The sequence below is a fragment of the Apus apus genome, chromosome 10 (assembly GCF_020740795.1).
Source record: "Apus apus isolate bApuApu2 chromosome 10, bApuApu2.pri.cur, whole genome shotgun sequence".
NCBI lineage: Eukaryota > Metazoa > Chordata > Aves > Apodiformes > Apodidae > Apus > Apus apus.
In genome coordinates, this window is record NC_067291.1 from 1,574,260 (window position 1) to 1,596,005 (window position 21,746).

Below are 21,746 nucleotides of genomic sequence, written 5' to 3' on the forward strand. Positions count from 1 at the left end.
TTACCTCTGTTATGTTTTGCTGGAGGCAACTAAGATAACTATTATAAACAATAAAACAATGCTGTTTCCTTGCTTGGTTGTGAGTCTGAAAGTGCTGGTAGTGAAGTTTTGTGAAAACCCTCCCAACAGGTCTTGCCTTTTTTTGTCTAAACTGCTCTCTTAATCTTGAGTGGCCCCAGATTTGATTGTTTAGTCTGAGGTGGGTTTGAAAGAAGGATTTGAATTAATCTGTTGTTCATTTGTTCTATATTGAAATGGTTATCTGATGTGTGCCTGATAGTGATCCCACTGTTCTGCTTCTAAATCATTGAGATACACCTGACACACACTTGCGTCCCACAGATTTACATCCAGGGACAGTGTTCTACTTTTTCTGATTGCAAGCTTCTGTAGAACATTGAGTCATGGAAAAGACAAGGGGTAATGGGCACAAGTTGCTCCTGGGGAAATTCCCATTGGGCACAAGAGGACAATCAAACATAGTCTCCAGAGGGAAGTGGTAGATTCCCCCACATAGGACAGTTTTAAGTCTCGGCTTGAGAGGCTGCTGAGCCACCTCATCAACTATAATATTACCCAGAAAGGTTGGACCAGATGATGCTGGAGGTCCCTTCCATCCTGGCATTCTATCATTCAGTCTGTCTTTCACCTGCCACTGAGCAGGAGGATACATTTCTGAGCTCTGCTACTTATTAGTAGGTACTTTCAAATACAGGAATGCAAGGAAGACAAACAAACAAAACCCACTCAATTTTTGAATCCAGTTTCCACTAACCCAAGAACCAAACTCCTTGTTGGTAGCTGGAGCGTTACTGAGTTCTCTCCCCAGAGAATCATGCCAACTCCTCTCCCTGGTGTAGTGATTGCTGACAATCTGTTACATCCACGTTTTGCAGCCTGGCTTGCTCCATATGCCACCCCGGGTCACTCTCTCTGCGTTACCCGCCTCTTCACACGTGCTCTGCAGCCGACTCCTTCCCTCTCGCAGGGAACGTGGGCAGAGCTGCTGTGTGGGCCCGAGCAGATGGTGTGATCTGGGATTGCATGAAGTTTGGCTCCCTCTGCCTGGGACCTTTCTGAAACACGATTTCCATCGGGCCTGGTTCTCTCCAGTAACCTGGCAGCCTCATCATGTGTCAACCCAGAGCGTGTGCGAAGGGTGTAAACGCTCGGTTAGTATTTTTAGCACTTTGAGCTGAAGAACAAAGCCAGCAACTTCCAGAAGCTCCTGTGAATATCACACAGGTCCCAGGTGAGATGGGCCAAATCCTGTGCCATGGTAGGCACAGAAGGGGCTTCAGAGTGCAAACATAGTGTAGGTACCTAATAGTCTGTCCTCACTTAGGGGATCAAAAATAGCTTGTCCAGTTCTGGAGCTTTCTTCTTATCAGACTTGAAGGCACACATCTGAGTACTGAGAGCACAGCAATCCATGCAGCATGAGCCCTGGGTTTTCTGAGCAGTTGGCAGAAAGAGTTACAGTAACTAACACAGCAGAAATGCTGTAGCTGGTCTGTAGGAACTCATTTAACTAATGATGGTGCAAAGTGTGTGCTGAAGTTACTGCAGAGACAAAGGGTACAAGCTGCGTCTTGAGCCCAGGAGTTACTGGGAACCCCTCGATGAATTAGTTACAGTTCTAGTTAAAACTGATTTTTTAGAACCTTTTTCCTAGGGTTACATAGTGAGGACACCTGGATATTTTTAGTAAAGCAGAAAAATAGCCTTTTGTTCTCAATACTTGTGCTAGTTTAGTTTGGAGTAGGTTTCTGGGCAGGCTTTCTTGGTGGGGATGTTTTCAGTTCGCACAGTCAAAATGGCCTTTTCCTGTGGTAGGACTGAGGAAATGGGCATTTTGCTTGTGCTTGTTCTGAAGGGGGAGAGGAAAAAGAAACCACCCCCTCTCTGCCCATTGCAGAGCAAAACCAAAACTAACTCAGGGAATGCACCATTTCCATAAGGATGGAAAATCATGGTGGATTTTTTAGTAAAACCTTGTGTTACTTCAGTGTGTAAATTCTCTAGTTATTTTCTTTTGTTTAGAGTTGAGTCTCTACTGCACTGATTTCATTTTCTGGTGTGTAAAAGCACTTTCTCAGGCAGCTACCTGATGAAGTCAGGTGATTGCCTGAGGTCTGCTGGGCAAAGCCTGTACCTTTCTTGACTAAATCTTTCCTAGCTGGTAGAATTTTGAGTTTCAGGGCTGTAGCTTTTAGCTGAAATTGCTTCCCAGGGAATTTGAGGAGTCAGAATCCCAGTGGTGGCAAATCAATTTGCATGTCTGGAGGAAATGGGGAAGAGCTGCTCCTGTGGGAGGCTGGGAAGGAGTTTTTCCTGTTACAGAAAACTGTTCATGGAAGCAAGATGATGTCTGAATCCTGAGAAAGATGCAGGAGGAAATTAAATGTTTGATTTGTGGTTTTTTTTTATTTTTTATTTTTTTTCATTCTGATTTTGCATCTGGTAACAACTTTGTCATGTACAAAACATCTGCAGATCCTGAGGTGCCCCAGGAGCTGGTGTTGGTGCGGCAGCCCTCTACTCTCACCAGAGTTACTGGGCAAAGTGCTGTTTTCCCATGTGTGGCTGTGGGATTTCCAACTCCATCCGTCAGGTGGACAAGAAATGAAGAAGAGCTTATCACAGAAGGGTGAGTAATGGCTAAACCAGAAATTTTTATCTAACAATAGGAACCCAGCCAGACTTAGGATTTTAGGTGGGAGCACCATTTGCTTCATACTTCATTTTAAACCAGAGAACAGAAGTTGGCTCCCAGGTGTTGTAGGGCTTCTCAACTGAGTGTTGTGACAAGCAAGGGCAGCTCATGAGACTCGTGGAACAATCTTGTAGTATTTTTTTTGCAGACAGTTGAAACCAAAAGATGTTGTTTGAAGCAGGAAGTTTATTAAGAATATATTACTTTTAGATTGCCACTGGAGTGAGAGAAGCAGTTAAGGGAATAAGGACACTGCAGAAAAGCTAAGACTTCATGTATTATGTGAGTGAAGCCTTGCATTCACTCTTGCTGAAATGAAGATGTCCAGATTGTGTCTAAATGCTCCATAAGAATTTAAGAATGTGTTTTGAACATAATTTCATAATTTCTCATTAAAATATAATATGAAAATATTAGACATAATTTTTAAAAATCATGGGCTTTCAGAAACGCATTAAGTGAAACGTATTCTACATTGTCATTGCTAGTGTATTAATTCAAAATAACGTGACAGAAAATATGTAAAAAAAGGAGAACAAGCCTTATAAAGAATTGTATCTTTTTGTCCATCTAACAAACGTATTGACTAGAACAAGGAAATTGCAAACAGATCCTTGAATGTTCTCAACATGCCTCAAAGTCAGTGGCAAGATTAATGCAGAAACAAGTTAATTGTGAGGCAAGGAGCAGTAAAGTTATATGGTGGCGTGGCTGACACAGAAGGCAGCTGAAGGAATAAGCAAGTCTCTCTGCAGCACCAGCCCAAGCAATATATCTCTTTTTTTTGGCAACTCTTAAATTAAAAAATCCAGAGGCTCATAATTTGAACTGTCTTTATCTGGAAAATGCAAGCTTCTGTGGGTAGTGACTAACAGTTCTAATACCATGGAGAAAATGTGTCAGTGTCAGTCTGATGGCACATGATTTAGGTTCATATTTTTGTAAAGGCAAGAAATCATTCAGGTACAGAGGATGGTACAGACTCATTAGAATTTCACAATCAAATGTGATGAAATGTCAATCTGTGTGCCTGGTAAGACCTTAATTTGTTTTTCTTGCATGTAAAATGATGTCATATCTTTATAAATTTTTGCTGCCCCCCACCCCATCCTTCTCTAGGATGTCACATTCAGTGCACAAGGAGAATAAAGCTCACTTACTAGGGAGCTCTCCTTTTAATTTTCTTCTCCAATTTTGATTCAGAGCCCAAATTTTCAAATGTGCTCTGAATGCAGTGCAGTTAATTCCTTTATGAGCTTTTCTAGGCAGGTTGTCACCATAACTTCAGAGGGCTTCACACATTTTTTTTTCCTTTTCAAAATTCAGAGTGAGAAATTTTATTGGAGAGCTGAGGCATAACACTAGTAAACATTTTATCTTTGTATGTGCCCAGTTTGAACCATGTGTAACCTGATTTTTCAGAATAGTTAGCATTACTTTTAGCATGATGTGCTTTGGCTGTAAGGAGCAGTCCCCCTGTGAGCTGTGTGTCAGCTGGAGGTGTGGATGGCCAGAAGAGCCTTTCCTCTGTGCTGTCTCCAGCACTTTGCATGAAGCCACTTTTCCTTGAACACCTTTCCATCATGACATGGACACTGTGGTGAAGCAAGAGCCACAAGGCTGTCAGTGCTGCTCTGCTCTGGTGAGACCCCACCTGGAGTACTGTGTCCAGCTCTGGAGCCCTCAGCACAGGAGGGACATGGAGCTGTTGGAGAGCGTCCAGAGGAGGCCACGAAGATGATCTGAGGGCAGGAGCAACTCGGCTCTGGAGACAGGCTGGGAGAGCTGGGCTGTTCAGCCTGGAGAAGAGAAGGCTCCAGGGAGACCTTAGAGCACCTTCCAGTGCCTGAAGGGGCTCCAGGAAAGCTGGGGAGGGGCTTTTCATCAGAGAGGGTAGTGGTAGGACAAGGGGTGATGGTTTTAAACTGAAAGAGGGGAGATTTAGGTTAGATATTAGGTTATACAGGAAGAAATTCTTCACCATGAGGGCAGTAAGGTGCTGGCCCAGGTTGCCCAGGAAGCTGTGGCTGCCCCTGGCAGTGTTGAAGGGCAGGTTGGATGGGGCTTGGAGCAACCTGGGCTGGTGGGAGGTATCCCTGCTCATAGCAGGGAGGTTTGAACCTGATGATCTTTAGGGTGTCTTCCAACCTTCACCATTCCATGATTCTATTCTTTACTCCTGCAGCAAATGAGTTGGCACATTCCCTGCCAAGCCCCAGGAAAGCCTCTCCCCAGGCTGAGAGCTGCAGCTGCCTGGACGTTCTTGGGATGTCCTGGTTGCTGCATCCTCTGGATATGTATTCACTGAGGAAGAAAAAGTTGAAAAGACAAATATTCCTCTTTACGTGGAAATAAATGTTTCCTTCTGCTCAAAAGTTGAACCAAAAAAGGAGTTAATCAGGGTTTTTGAACAATGAAAATAGTTTTTCTTTTGATTTTCTGTTCACAGAACCTTTCTGTTCTGGCTGAGTGGCTTCTTTGCTTATGGAATTGAGTTTTTAGAATGATATAATTTTTTCCTTGTTACAATTCTTAGGTGCTTTTTTTTTTTCCTTAGTGAAATGTGTGCTCATTATAGAATTTACTTTTAGTGTGGGTAAAGGAGACAAAGTGATTTTTTTTTTCCACTCTGTAGGAGTGAGCTTCCTTCATTGTTCCTTGGTGATCACTGTCACCCTGGGTGATCACTCTGTGCCAAAACTCTAAGGCTGCTACTCATGACTGTGTCTTCACAGAGAAGACATTTGAACAGCAGACAACAAAAAGTTCTTAAATTCCATTTGCCTCGACAACTGTTGTATTATTCTTTGGAATAGAATAACAGGGAAAATCTCCAGAACTAAAAATTAAGATTCTTTGTTGGAGTAAAGTCTGCGGTTAGACTGCTGCAAAATAGGTACCTTACCTCCTTCTGCAGATTTAATTACAGATTAAATCACATTAAATTATGTTAAAATCCCCTATTAATGGAAAAAGATGACATTTCTTAGTAGCTTTATCCCAAGAACAAACTGATCCTTTTCACCTGGACAGGTTTGAATGTACTTTCTCTCTGGGAGAAGCTCTTAAATCATGTTTTTTGCCTATACACACACACACTAAGATCCATCTATGTCTGCATGCCACATGGGTATGTGCATATCTGTTGGTACATGTCTGTGTGTGTATGGGGTTACAAAACAAAATGCAGTATTAAATTGTATGATCACATACATATTTTTATTGCAGGGTTTTTTCCTTTCCTTTTTTCCTCTCCTTAAGTGTGACGTTTTTAATTATTACATTATTGTTTGCCAGGTGTTCTGAGTTATTTGTGTGAAGTGAATTACACTTGCCCAACTCAGGAAAGGTTAAAACATAGCAGAGTAATTACGGAGATTTTTCTGGTCATAGATTTCACAAAATAATCTAATTTACTGTCTAATTTTATCTGCTGTACTTTACGGAGACTGCAAATAGATTATAAGATGTTTGGGGAATAGTAATTTAAAAGAGGAAAAAAAAAAAAGAAGCCAAAACCTCAGTGTATAACTGGCTATTTGAATACAGTAAATTAATAAAGGCTCTCTATATTTAGTGATAATGAAACACTAAATAGTGTGTGAGTTGGATATCCAGAGCAGCTCAGGTAATTGTGTGTTACGAGTGTGTAACTGAGAGCTGTATGGAATGCATATAAAAGGCCTGAATTTGATTTTACTGTTCCCTGACATTTGAATGATCAATCTTTGTTATTTTTAATGACACTGTAAATTATGTTATCACTTTTATATTGAGCTGATTCTTTGTCTCTGGTGTCTGAAATGTGATTGCTTCACTCTTTTGTGGAAATGCTTCGTTGTCCTTACAAAATTAAGATGTTTTTACTTTATTACCAAGGCAGTTTTGCTTTAAGCCCAGAATTCTCTCACAGCTGATGCATGTGGGAGGATGACCAAGGAGATTAATTGTTTTCTTCCATGTTTTTAACAGCAGTGGACTTGTATTGGGTCAGATATTGGTAAACTCTGGACTCTCCTCTAGGTTTTCTTGAGGAAAATAATCAAAGAGAATCAAAACATGGGATTCAATTTTGGTGACTGCAAGTTAGATAACCTTGTTTCTTGACAGAAAGGGTAGTTCATGGAAATGCTGCCATGTTGCAAATAGTTGAGGGCAAACTTTTGTTGCCTAATACAGTAACATCTAATAGTTTTGTAGAGTTTTGGTAACACCTTAATTGCTGGTTAGTAACCAGGAGTCTCCTTCACTTTTCCAGAGCTTGGCCAGGGCAGAACAAGCGTTGTAAGGCACGTGTTGCTTTAGATGGGTAACTGTAGAAATTGGTAGATATTCAGGAAAAGGCACTGCATGTCACCCAGATGACACTCACATCTGGGTAGTCTTTTATCAGTCCTTTGCAATTGTTTTAGTCTCAATGTCTCACATCCAGGCAGTCCTTTCTGCACAACCTTCCTCCTCCTCCTGTGTCCTGACGAGCACGTTTACCAGTTGGCTCCATTTCTTTCTGCTTTCATCTTAGCCTTTAGCAGATTATATGCTAGTCAGATTTATTTAATTCACCATGAACAAATAACCAAATAAGCTATTTTACATAATAAAAGGAGATACAAAACTGTTTATGTGCACATGTGAAGGTCCAGACTCATCTTAGGAGTTTATTTTATATTAGACATGGTTTTAGTGCAGCCTTAACATCTCTAACCTGCTCTTCTCACAAATAAACTCATTGATGTTGTTTCTGTTCACAGTGACAATGTTTGGAAAGCTCTTTTGTGTTCTTGGGCTGTTGATATCCAGGTGCAAACAGAGAGGTTCAACAACCAGGAAGAGGATAATTTTCTTAGATCTCTTTGGATGGTTTTAGAATGTCCTTAGATGGTCACGTTTGCCTTGGAGGTGGTGTAGGCCAAGACTTGTAGATTCTGTTGCTTTTCAATTTCTCCAGCCCCTGTTGTATGGTTTAAATCTAATGAATTTACCTGTGTAGAATACAGATAAATACAGTACAACAAAAGTGGAAGAACAGGGTGAAAAAAGAAAAGTGGTGCAGTTTTGGCAGCTCCTGTTCACATCTCCTTTGTGCAGATTTTTCTTGCTGGAGACAGGAGATAGCTCATCCTTCGCTATCTTTGATTACCACTAAAGCATTTCTTTTTTCCTATGTACTAATTTTTCATCTCATCCATGATAGGAGGCTTCTGCCTTTTTTTACTGCAATGACAATAAACCACTATTAAAATAACCCAAGATGTGTCTTCTCATCTTCTGACTTTCTGTCCTTGAACCACTGTTGAGCAGTTCCAGACAAAGGTCTAATGACAAACCTCTTACTGAGAACCTGTTAGCAGGGCTGTTCACATAGTCCTCTGCTATTTCTTTAGGCATTTCTCTTTTTAAGGCTCCCAGTATGTTTTCTTTTCAAACTTACATAAATCTTCACTCACATTCCCTGCACTTCTTACAAACCAAACTTTTTGTAGTCCTCCTGTTACTAGGTCATGAAGCAGCATCCCTTTCCTTATGGTGCACCTAGGTGGGACATCTCTCTGGGGGCTGGTTCCTTTCACTTAAATCCACTAATGATTAATTTTGGTTTGGTTTTTAAAATGTCTTGAATCAGAAATGTGATCAATAATTGTGGTAGTAACATAAATCAATATTAACATGGTAATGAGTTAGGTGAGCCAAAAGTCTTTGTGTCTTTCCCTTTCCAAGCAGGTAAAAGCATTGGTTCTACTGCCATCCTTCTAGTGAAATTTCAAATGGAGCAAGAAATAAGATAATTTTTTTTATATTGGCCACTGTATACAGACCAAAAAAAGTCAATTGTAATGTGCTATTCAGTTACTATTTTGAAAGAATTCAGTCCATTCTGAACCACTAATCCATTGCTTGACAATGTCAGAAAGGGAGCTGTGAATTTGTCTGTTTGTATCTTATTCTGAAATCCTACATCTTACTGAAATGGCCATCTTTTCACCAAAAAATCAATTACTAAATATTTTACAATATACATTGCTGTTCCTTGTGTTGTCCAGGCATAAGTCTGGCATGTTACAGTTTTACTTAACTTTTCAAGCAATATGTCATTCCAGCTGTAGCAGCAAAATGAGGGGTTTTTTACGTTGTGGTTGTGTTGTTTTTCTTTAGTTTCAGTTCATATTGCCTAAAGACTTTGGATCACATTTAATTAAGAAGAACTGAAGCTGACAGTGCAAAAAGATCAGCCACTCTTGTGGAATTGATCTAGTTGAACTTCATTTTAAATGTGAAGCCAAAGTATGGAATTTGACTGTCTAGATAAAAGTTCATCTCTTCCAAGGCTCCTTGTGAGCAGCTCCTGGGAATGCCATGTATGAGCACTTCTTGGGTTTATGCAGCTGTTTCAGGCAGAGGACTTGTGTTTCTCTGGTAAGACTTGAAGTCAATTTGTTCATCACATGGCCCTCATGTCCTGTTTTGAACAGGTCTGGAAGGTTTCTGCTGCTGGCAGGAGGCAGCCTGGAGATCAGTGAGGTGACGGAGCAGGACGCGGGGACGTACACCTGCATAGCGGAGAACGCCAACGAGACCGTGGAAGCTCAGGCAGAGCTTGCAGTTCAAGGTAGGGCAAATATTTAATTTTCAGAGATCTCCAGGTGACTTTCCACAAGATGTTGACTGTGTCATCTCTGTTGGTTTTCGTGTCCCATTTTAAAAGAACTAAGCAGAAACCCCCATGCACCTCCCAGTTCTGTTGTGTTGTGTGACTCTGACTTGTTACTCGAACTGCTTATAATTTCATAAATATTCAGGTGAGGACTTTCCTTATGTAATGCATCTTGAGCATGGTTAAAGGATGCTTATAGTAATCCTATGGTTAAAGGGTGTGTATAGGATCATAGAAGAGTAGGGGTTGGAAGGGACCTCTGGAGATCAAGTCCAACCCCCCTGCCAGAGCAGGATCACCTAGGGCAGCTCACACAGGGGCACGTCTAGAAGGGTCTTGAAAGTCTCCAGAGAGGAAGACTCATTATATGCTCATATAATATTAAAAGTGGTCAATGCCATATACTTTTCTGAAGGGTGACAAGGGTCACAGTGTGGCTAATTACAGCTGAAAACTGGCCTGTAAAGACTTGCTTGAAAAGGATATTTATCAAGTATTTTTCACAATCCTTACGTATACTGTTGTTTTCAAGGAGCTTGACAGAAGAGAAAAGCTGAGATATTTAGTACCCTGATTTATTGTTTGTGTGACTGTCTTGCTTACTCTTGACAGCTGTTTTGTACTAGAAACAGCACTGAAATGTTGGTAACACTCATTTTAAAACGTTACTTACGTAACCTGTGCAAATAAGGCAGACTTGTTGAGGAGCAGGGGTAAAAAATAAGTAGAAGTTTGGCTTCTTCACCATTTTTATTTTTCGTGAGATAACCTGTCATTTTTTTAAAATTAATTGTTTTAAACTTCTTCAACTGGAATTTCCTGACATGTAAGAGTGGTTCTTATATACAGTATCTTTGTAAGAGCTCAACTGACTTGTTCTACGATGGGTTGTGGTACTGAGAGCCTTCCTTAAAAGTGTGTCTGAAGGGATAAATTTCATCACTGAACAACCATGAAGGAAGACTTGTCTATAGATGAAACCTTCATGACAAAAAAGTAGTGTTTTACATTGTGGGGTGACATGGGATGTAAAGGTATGTTAGCAGAGTTTTTACTTCTCTGTCAACACAGTATATGGAAGTTTGATGTATTTTTAGTCCTGAAGGGTTAAGGTCTATACACTTAAGGTGATGGTTTAGTGTGCATGGAGGTGTTGGGTTGACAGTCGGGCTTGATGATCTAAGTGGTCTTTCCCAACCTTTATGATTCCATGATTCTATGATTTATTATGGCTTTATACCATAATATGTGTTATGTTGTCTTCAGTTCCAGCCTACATATTTATAGAGATGGCACGAGGTGTTTGAGTTTTATGAGCAATGGCAGAAATTAATAATATTAATGACATGATGCAATTAAGCTAAGCAAGTCATAGATAAGACTGAGATTAGAGCCTTAATGTAAGATGTACAGCCAGGTCACTTGGGGGTTGAAAGTGATCCTGAGTTTACTCTGCTCCTTATCTAAACTAATGTAAGTGATTTAGTTATTTGGTTGTAAAGATTTGTGCTGAATTTCTCTTATGGCACAAAAAAAACCCCAATTTCTTTTAGTGCTTGAGTATTTTAATATATTAAAGATTATACAGAATGCATTTTGGAAAGTTACATTTCTGATTTTATTAGTTATAGTCTTAATTTTACTTTCCTTTGAGGGGTCATTATAGTGAGTAATTGTATTTCAGCATTACTATGATTTGGTGAAGGGTCGAATAGTTCGAGCAACTTTTCTCTGATCATTGTATCATTTTCTCCTACTCTAGAAAATTTGTCATCTCTTTCCTCCTAATAACCACGTGATTTTACTTAATTTAAGATGCCTCTGTCATTCTTAGAAAATTGGCCTAGCAGCAGTTTATATAAAAAAATCTGTTTTCAGGGTATTTGATTCCCACGTCTCATCTATTTTTCTGCATCTCCTTCTGGAAGCACCTGGGGTTTTTGTTTGGAGATTTCAGTAGCATACTAGAGGTTGTACCAAGGCAGTCAATCTTTTTTCCTTCTGTTAACATTTTATGAGGGCAATTCAGTGAGAAATGCGTAAATCTCTCCTTAAGTGTGGGTAAGATGGCAGTTTTTGACATGTTAGGACAGTGACAGTGAGATGCTGTTCCTGTTGATGCCTCTCAACTGAGATTTCCCTGCACTGCCAGGTACGGATTGACTGAAATGTGCAGGTAGTTAGAAACAGCCCACTTTATCCAGTTGTAAGATTAAATTGTGCACGGAATAAAAATACTGTTCACTAAATGTTACTTTGATCCAAGACCAGTTCTCCTATATCCTTTAACAAGGATCTAAAAACCTGGAGGCTAACGTGCTTTCCCTGTGACTGCCAGAATAAGCGTTCCTGCTTGGCAGCAAGGGTGCAATTACAGAGTCACAGGGTGGTGGGGGTTGGAAGGGACCTCCAAAGATCATCCAGTCCAACCCCCTGCCAGAGCAGAGTCACCTCCACTAGATCCCATAGGAACAGGTCCAGAAGGGTTTGTAATGTCTTCAGAGGAGACTCCACAGCCTCTCTGGGCAGCCTGTCCCAGGGCTCTGTCATCCTCACAGTGAAGAAGTTTTTTCCTCATGTTTAACTGGAACCTCCTGTGCTCCAGCTTGTGCCCTTTGCCCCTTGTCCTGTCCCTGGGCACTGCTGAGAAGAGCCTGGCCCCATCCTCCTGACACCCCCCGTAGACATTTATAAGCACTGATGAGATCCCCCCTCAGCCTCCTCCTCTCCAAGCTGAGCAGCTCCAGCTCTCCCAGCCTTTCCTCACAGGGCAGATTCTCCAGACCCCTCATCATCTTTGTGGCCTGTGATGGGCTCTTTCCAGTAGCTCCTTTATCCTTCCTGAACTGGGGAGCCCAGAACTGGACACAGTGTTCCAGATGTGACGCAGCCAGGGCAGAGCAGAGAGCACTGCCATCCCAGGGTAGGGTGAAGTGTCTCACACTGAGGTGTGTCCTGTGCCCAACTGGCAAGGAATAGGTCCATGTTGCTGTGCTGCTTCTGTGTTTCCATGAGGTAGATGGGAGATACTTGAAGAAAGCTCATTTCCAACTCCGTGCAGGTGTATGAAGTGATCAGCCCTGAGAGTTCATGTTGTCACCATGTCAGGTAGCTGGTACCTTAAGCTGGGGCTGTTTACTTGGATCCTATTGATGATGCTTAAAGATATCATCTGTTTCACATACTTGGAGTTTGTTGAACAAGGTATCCTGTGCCATTCTTTTAATTATTATTTGGTTTTCTTTAAAAGTATTAGAGGAACCTTCTACTATCTTATAGTTTGGTTCAAAAAAATTACTTGGTTTAATTTCCCTACATACATCACAGGGCTGAATCTGGAAAAAAAGGCTTAACTAGTACTTGACTGGAAAGGTGCTTAAGGGTCCTGAAGCATATTACACAAATTTGTCTCCTCAGTCTTTTTGTCTACAAAGTGTCTGGGAGCTGGAGTTGAGAAATTAATTAATTAATTAATTAATGGAAAATTAATGGAATATTTTGGCAAAGACTGTTGTTCTAAGACTATGCAAAATGGATGCAGTGCAGGTCCTGAGAACAGAGGGTAAACCAGTATTTCACTACTGGTAAAAATAAATAGTGGCATTGACAGTGTGTTCAGTTTTGAAACCATGTATTTTTTAGATGGGTTTGAAGAGAAGAAAGTGTATTTTTTTAAAATGAAGCTTACATTTTTGAGGAGAATAAAAGAAAGAATCATAAATTTTTTTTTTTTTAATTAGTGACATTTTTCATACCTTTACCTGTGAAATGTCTTTGAATTTCAAGCCCTTGTAGAACCTGGTTACTCACTGATAATAGTAGAAGGTTTTTTTGAGATATGCACAAGGACTGTCTCCACATCTCCCCACAACCCTGCTGTCATCTATTGACTCAGGTGCTTTTTGTGATCTCTGAGGCAGTTTAGTTAAACCAGACCTTTTTAGGCTAGTTTGAGCTATCTTAGATGATCTTGACTGAAATGGGTTTTGGAGCAGCTGGTTGGATGGCTGAGCGACCCATCTGTTGGAAGCACGATTTTCAGGCCTTTTCCTCAAAAAGGGGAAGATACATATTGGCACAAGGTGAGGAGGCACCTTGAAGCAAACTCACAGGGTTGCTTGGCATCAGAGTTACAGAAAATGCAAGTTCTCAGCTGTGTTTGAAGTTGGGCAGTTCATAGACCCATGTGTCATGCACCGAAATTTGGACTTGCACCTTTGAGTAGTGTTTTGAATATAGAAGAGAACATGAAATGTCCTGGGGCAGGATCTGCAGCTGAGTCTCAGTCCTTAAAGCTTAACATTTCTGAATCCCATCCACACTGGAGATGGTCTTTAAGGACAAATGGCAAATGGATAAAATGTGTGTACAGATTTGTACTTTTCCTTGAGCAGATGTTGGGCACAAGAAGTGTTATGTCATCATGATCTCAGGCCAGGCACCTTGAAGGTATCGTTGCCTTTGGGTAGGTGAATTCCCATGGAGTGAGACAATAATTTGGTGTCAGAAAATCTTTGGTACAAATTCAGATTTCTAAGAGCTGTAGTGACAGTGTTCTTCCCTGGCTGTCAGCAGGAGGAATGGTGCTTGATACCAGACTTATTTACAATGCATGGAATGAATTGAGAGCACTGGAAAAAATTGTTTTGCTCTCACCAGCAATGAAAGAATCTCTAGTATTTCCGTTAGATAAGAGTGGGAAGTGATGAAAGAAAAGCTGGGGAAACGAAACAAGTAGAAAATGTATTTAAATGTAGTCAGCTGCTTTCTGTTTTCTCTAAAAACCTGTGGCCTGGAAGAGCCATAGTGGCAGTTAAATACTGAGGAGGTTATAAGTTCATTCCTCATCTGGGAAATATTTCAAATTTATTACTGTACCCAGAGCCCCTGGGATTTCTGCGAACCCTGTGATGCGAGTCAGGGCACTGCGGGAGCTTCCCTGGCTTGGTGCTCCTGTGCTGGATAATGAGTTCAGAGGGAGGTTCCTCTTCCTGGTGGAATATTTACTGTAGTTAAAGCTGAACCTGAAAACAGTAAACAAAAAAATTCCATTTTAATTTTCCTTATAAAATTGGTATTACAGTTCTGAAGACTTGAAACTACGGGAATGGCTGCGTTTGTGTGAGAAGAATCTGAATGGCTCTTTTTTGTTGTCTGTGTTTCTGCCTTGCAGTGTTTTTTGGGATTGTCACCTAGGACAGCACTCAGAGTCTGAGAGCCTGTCTTAAATGCTATGCAGTAAATGCCTTGCTGTGTTAATGTTCTAATACTGGAAATAAAATTAAAGGGAGTGTATCTGTAGTGATAAATTTGAGGTTGCACATGGCAGCAGACTGATCACTACTTTGTTTGTGCTGCCAGAGCAAATTGTTTGGGGGAAAAAAATATGCAGAAGTAGTGCTTGGTTAAAATTACCAATTTTGTGCTTTGAAAGGGAATGCTGGAAATACTTGCTGTATAGCTGAAAAGCCTTATGCTAAGGGTTGGAAGGGACCTTGAAGATCATCCAGATCCAACCCCCTGCATGGGCAGGGACACCTCCCACCAGCCCAGGTTGCTCCAAGCCCCATCCAACCTGCCCTTCAACACTGCCAGGGATGGGGCAGCCACACCTTCCCTGGGCAACCTGGGCCAGGCTCTCCCCACCCTCACACTCCAGAACTCCCTCCTCATGTCTCACCTCAATCTCCCCTCCTCCAGTTTTTATCCCTTCCCCCTTGTCCTCTCCCTCCCTGCCCTTGTCCCAAGTCCCTCCCCAGCTTTCCTGGAGCCCCTTCAGGCCCTGGAAGGTGCTCTAAGGTCTCCCTGGAGCCTTCTCTTCTCCAGGCTGAATACCTCAACTCTCTCATCCAGTCTCCAGAGCAGAGCTGCTCCTGCCCTTAGATCCTCTTCATGGCCTCCTCTGGACTCTCCAACAACTCCATGATGTTCTTATGTTGGGAGCCCCAGAACTGGACACATTTCACCAAGTGGGGTCCCATGAGAGCAGAGTAGAGGGGCAGAATTCCCTCCCTGGCCCTGCTGGTCACTCTGCTGGTGACACAGCCCAGGACAGGGTTGGTTTCTCCAGTGGACAGTGTCTGCCCATGTGGAGCGTCTCACCCACCATCAACCCTAACTCCTTCTCAGGGCTGTTCTCAATCCATTCTCCACCCAGCCTGTATCTGTGCTGGGGATTGTCCCAACTCAGGTGCAGAACCTTGCACTTGGTCTTGTTGAACTTCATGCAGTTTGTACAAGCCCACCTCTCCAGCCTGTCAAGGACCCTCTGGATGGCCTCCCTTCCCTCCAGTTGGTCCTTCAGTGTAAGAAAACATTTTTTTGTACTTTCTATGCAATGGCTGGGTAGTAATTTAGCTACTAAAAGAAAATGAGATCAAGTCTGTATTTTGTCTAGCCAATAGGTTTTAAATTAATGGTCAGTGACACAAATCAGATTTGAGAATATGATGTTATTATGATGCAGCAGAACTGCAGTTGCTTGGGGGTTTGGACTAGACCAGCTGAAACATTCCTGAGGGCAGCATACGTGCTGCATTGTCATGTGCAAAACCATCTGAGATGGTGGAATTTCTGATCTCTTGGAGCCAGGTTTGTTGTGCCAAGGTTCATGTGTCTGGAAGTCTGGGCAGGTTGGACTTTCTGAGCAGTGACCTGTTGCTGTGCTTTACTTTTGCATTTAGCAGTTTCATTTGCAGTTGGGACTCCTGGGTGTTTCTGGTACAGAAAGCACTGTGGTTATTCATGGCAGGCTTTTGTATTTGCAACTTCTCTTGCACAAAGAGCAGTTTTAATCAGTTTTTATTTGCTAACCAGCCTGAGTTGGACTTGCTAAGGCTTTCTTTCAAATAAAAACTAAACAGTTGCAGAAGGAACAACTTTTACATAAAGAATCTTAGACTTGTCTCCCAAAAGCACATCTGACCATATGCTTTGAGATGTGCCATTTTTCCTGGGAAATTGTAGATGTTTGAGAAGTGCATTAAATCCTGTAGCAGCAGAACAATAACACATCGGGGTGACTTAGTTTTGTGTTAAGCTTTCGTTATTATTGGAGACAATTCTAGGGAAGAATTTGAACCAGCACTGAAAATTGTGAAAACCTTTCTCATACCTTCTAGATTATCGATTTCTGTTTCTAATTAAGCTCAGTGCTGTATCTTGATAATAGGCTGTCCTTCAGTTATAGATTCAGAAGGTACTGCACTAAACCTGCTGCTGTCAAAGGCTCGTACTTGGGAGCAAGCACTGTGTTTTCTGGTTATCTCAGAACTCTGGTGGGGGGAAGGTGTTAGGAGTAAAAGTAATGCATCAGCTTTGTACCTGTTATTTCTTTCCCTTGAAACTACAATGTGACCTTTGTTAATGATCTTTGTCCCACAGTGATACAAAAGAAAGGCAGTAAGTCAGAGGAGTCTGATGTGGGGAAGGTGTGTAAGCTGAACTCGCTGTCAGTTGGGTCAGTACCACTGTATGGTCTGAAAAGACTCCCTAGCAGTCCTTGCTGTTCTTCTTAAGTATATAGTTTAATGTTTATGGAGTTGTGTGTGTTACTTGTGAAGTCAACTAGATATGAATACAGATACTTTGGGAGTAATTTTTACCTCTGTCACATTCGTGTTCAAGGCTACTGTGCTGCTTGTCAAAAAGTTATAAACAAATACTTAAAAACACATATGGAATAAGGAGGAGGAGGTGGTGGTGGCATTGCTTTAAGGCTGCATCACTTGCTCAGGCTGTGCCTGGAGACCAAAAATGCCCATTTATATGAAATGCATACTTTTGTAAACTTCCACAAAAATAAGTCACTCTGTGCATTATAGAACACACTTTTGAGGTATTTAAAGATACTGTGATCTGCTTTCTGCTGCCCACTATTGTGGTGCAGACTCAGCCTCAGCAGAACCTCTGGTTGCCTCTGCTTGTAGCTGCTCAGTTTCTACATCTTGATCTGTAGTTGGTGAGTCACTGTATGTATTTTTGTATGTCTTGATATTTTTCTGAGAGCAATAGGAACATTTCTCCAGTCCTCGCCATATTTCAGAAACATAGGACAGTAGAGGGTGACAAAGAGAGCTTGGCATGATTCTTCATAGAGGCACAAAAAGTTGTTTTCTTTAATCTTCTTTCCAAAAATTATCCATGAGCTTCGCTGGCATTTTGAAGAAGGGTTCCCTTGTAGCCATGCAAATGTTGAAAATTCAGTGGTGATGTTGCGATGAGAAGCACCGCGAGGGAGCCTGCCCGGGCAGTGGGATCTGCCCTGCTGCTTCCTCTTGTTTTCCAGTCATCCAAGGGGGCAAACACTCCATGAAGATTAGGGCTGGGATGGTTTTCTGACTTCACCTGGGGTCAGGGTTGAGCAGAGGCAGCTGCCTTTGGTTCCTGGTGCTGGACATGTGAGCAGGGTCTTAAGTCCTGTGGTCAGGGGAAGTACCAGAAGGTTATTGAAACGTGGTGGTGAAGCCAGGGGTTAGGTGTGTGCTGTGTAGCAGAGGTGCATCCCCTTGGGCAGGAACCATCCACAGGCCCATGAGGTGGTGTGGAGGCTTCACAAGCACTCAGTAGAATAGCAGATGTATTTTGGTTTAAACTGTGCTACAGAGGTGTGAGTGTGCTGTGTTCATCCACCCACTGCCAGGCCAGGATGAGGAACTGGAAATGGGTGGACCATCTCCCTGAAGCTTCTGGCACAGGATGTGAAAGCTACGTTTGGGAACCTGAAATCAATCCCACTCTTTGATCACGTTGTGACTGGGAATGTCATGCCCCTGCTGCATCCCATGAGCTCACAGCACGTGCTCTTCCCAGCAGTGACTGGCAGGAAGGACCATGGAGGGAGCAGGACATTGTCCTGGGGAGGAGTGCTCTGGAGCAACCCAGCAGTGGAGTCATAATGGTCTGTAGATAGTAGTGTGCAAGGTTGGCTTTTTCTCTGCAGAGAATCTTTCCCAAGTACATGACAACCATTAATCATGAGGTGCCTGCACATGAAACATCTGTAATTCTCTAGACAATTTGATTATGTTTGGAACAATGTTCTTTGTGCTGGGGAGATGAAAACAATTGCAAACCAGCCCAAAATGGTTAAGCATTAAGGGAGGACAAAGATGAGATCCTTTTGGCTAAGTGCCCATGACTGAATTGCAGGGAGGGGGGGAGATAATGTCTCCAGAACTGCACATGCAAGGAAGATGAGGTACATTGTGAAATTTGAAAAAAAAAAAAAGAAGCCTTGTGATTTACTTTTATATATATTTATATATATATATATATATATATATATATATATAAATTGCCATTAAGAAAGACAAAACCAAATTACCAGTAACCCGTACAATTCACACAAATGGTTTTTGTTGTAAATGTTCTTGAGTAATCCTTGGGGATAATGAAAATGTTACTAAATTAAGCAGCAGTGTCTTAAATATCTACAATGTAGAAACTGATATTGAACTGAGGGAATTGTAAAAGCTGGTTTCTCTTTCAGCTAGGATTTCTAATAAATTAAGATCATATTAATGGGGGTTTGAACCAGCTGCTGCTTTATGGAAAGAAATACTTTCTCCCACAGAATGGCTTTTAAAGAAATAAGCTAAGGTTGCCTAGACAACCAGTTACAAAAAATATAAGCTTTTGCTTGAGTTTTATATTTAGATATATTTGTCTGGTCTCCAAACAAAACATGTACTTCTTAGTTTGGAGCAGGATTTACCTGACACAAGATTTACTGCTGCAAATGAGAAGAGTTGCATGTTTCATTATGCTGCTTCCTCGTGCTAAAATGCCCATCTGAGAGAATACTTTTGAGATGACTTTTAAATGGGGGAAGACACATTGAAGTCTGCTATCTCTGTTTTCTATACCTGGTTTCAGTTTGCTTCTGGATGTGTTTTCCTGTAGATTGTTTGGAACAAAAAGCTCTAATGCCATGAATTTAGTCCCGTCACGCGTGTCGATACACATGGTATGTTACATGAATCATGCCATGAGGTTCCTTGTGAGTTAGGCAGGAGGAATGATTAATACTGGGTGGAAAGTTCATCCTCTGCACAACTGACCTGGTGTTACAAATGAGGCCTGGTTTTCATGTGATGATGTAGGAGAGGTGAGCTGCTCAGGTAGCCCGGCACGGTCATTGTTCCAAGTGCTCTTGAATACTTGTTACAGCTTGAAGGATATAGTAGATGTAGTTAGAAAAAAAAACCAAACAAAACCAAACTAAAGATAGACTACAGGACTTTTATTATTTATGTTATTCCCTATCAAAAAGAGATGACAGAACTTCAATTTAAAAAATGAAAGCTGAAAGATTCAGTAGTAATTTTTAAGTTGCATATGCCAAAGACTTCCAAGAAATTTGAATGTGTGAACTAAGCAGCTCATTAAAATGCCTTCTCCCTCTAGGTGAGAACTCTTTTTATAGAAATTATGCCCTAACTGGCAAGTATTTTTCTCTATATATCAGGGTCATCCTTCCATGTTTAATTGGTTGAATCAAGCTTTAAGTTTGAGTCTTGGATTTATGGGGTTTTGGTTTTTTTCCATTTCAACAGAGGCTTTTGCATTGTTTTTTGCACCACCATATTTCATGATGGAATCTGAGGGTGATGGTAAAATGCAAATGCTGAGGAACATTGTGCATTACTGAAGTCTCTGGAGAGACCCCATGCCATAAAGTATACATATACTTTCTTTCAAGTTAAATTTTTATGATAGTTAAGCTGACTCTCATACCACCAGATAATTTATTTCTCTAATGGGAGCTAGATTATTGCAGTTACTAGATGTCTCATTATAAAAAATACAGTCCTTGGCAGGGAATTTTATCCCAAAGTTCCACAGATGAAACAATTCAGTCATTTGTTGTAAGGAGGTGGGCTGTTAGCTGTGAGGACTTATTCCCTACACAGTCTTGCCGTTGGTTTATCTTCATGATGAGAATAACTTAAAAGAGAACACCATGGAGTTTTGATTCCTGGAGTAAACACAATTGCTTTAGTTATAGTATCAATTGAAGCTAAACAGACTGTTTTGTAGCAGACATGAAGAGATTTGAGGTAGGGGTGATCTGCCTGTTAATCACAGAGTCACTTAGGTTGGAAAAGACCTTCAAGTCCAACCATTAACCCAGCTCTACCAAGTCCAGCACTGAGCCATGTCCCCAAGCACCGCATCTAGACGACTTCTAAACACACCCAGGGATGGTGACTCAGCCACCTCCCTGGGCAGCCTGTGCCAGTGTCTGACCACCCTTCCAGTGAAAAAGTTCTTCCTAATGTCCAGTCTAAACCTCCCCTGGTGCAGCTTGAGGCCACTTCCTCTTGTTCTATCACTGGTTACTCGTGAGCAGAGGCCAGTGTCTGTTTACAACATCCCTTCAGGCAGTTGCAGAGGGTGATGAGGTCTCCCCTCAGCCTCCTTTTCTTCAGACTAAACAGCCCCAGCTCCCTCAGCTGCTCCTCATAAGATTTGTTCTCAAGGCCCTTCACCAGCTTGGTCACCCTTCTCTGGACACACTCCAGCACCTCCATGTCTGTCTTGTCTTGAGGGGTCCCAAACTGGACAGACTCCTCGAGGTGTGGCCTCACCAGTGCCGAGTACAGAGGGATGATCACCTCCCTGGTCCCGCTTGCCACATTATTCCTACAACAGGCCCGGATGCTATTGGCCTTCTTGGCCACCTGAGCACACTGCTGGCTCAATAATAAATAATAATAATGGCTAAATAATGTTATGTGCCCTTCAGTGACGCTTGAGAGGCTCTCCCTTCAGAAAGGTGCCCAAAATTCAAGATACCAGATAGAAGGAAGCCAGGCTCACAGCAGGCTAGTTACTGGTTAGTAATTGGCAGAAGGATGTTTTTATACTGAATATTTTTCTAACCAGTGCTGATTTCTGACAGCTCTGCTGGGCTTGTTTGTTTTTATGTGCCAACTCAAAGATACCTTCCTTTGGGCATTCTTAGAAGGTTAGGTGTAATCTCAGGATAGTGTTAAAGCATTTTCCAGGTGAGGACATGAGTTGCTCTACTGTGTGGTAATTCAACCCTTGTGCTCTACAAGTGGCATTCCACAGGTTACATGCCTCTGACTCACATAAAATGGTTTTAGTTTCAGTAAAGTATTTTCTTCTGTAAATACAACTTAAGTGCAAGGTTTGTGTTTTTTTTTATATCCATTGTAAGTTACAACACTTGGAAGGCCCAAGGTGAGGGGCCTTGGAGGGCCTGCTGAGGCCTTGCTGTCACTGGGAAGTTAATACCCAGAACATAGGGTTACTGGGGTTCTCTTTATAAAATAATGAATGTATTGCCTGCATTAGTAGGTTGCAAAGTCTTCCCTGCCCAGAACCCTCTCCCCCGTGCCCAGAACCCTC

The 21,746-nt window shown here is 41.7% G+C and overlaps 1 protein-coding gene across 10 annotated transcripts in view; it reads left to right on the plus strand.

Annotated features, from left to right (window-relative positions):
* The window catches only part of NEO1 (neogenin 1), a 205,191-nt gene that overhangs the window by 85,961 nt on the left and 97,484 nt on the right, over positions 1-21,746 (plus strand). For all 10 annotated transcript variants that reach the window (XM_051628379.1, XM_051628374.1, XM_051628380.1 and 7 more), the window contains exons 4-5: positions 2,497-2,650; positions 9,187-9,323. In XM_051628379.1, the coding sequence (XP_051484339.1) occupies positions 2,497-2,650; positions 9,187-9,323 (291 nt within the window). The remainder of the gene's footprint in view (positions 1-2,496; positions 2,651-9,186; positions 9,324-21,746) is intronic.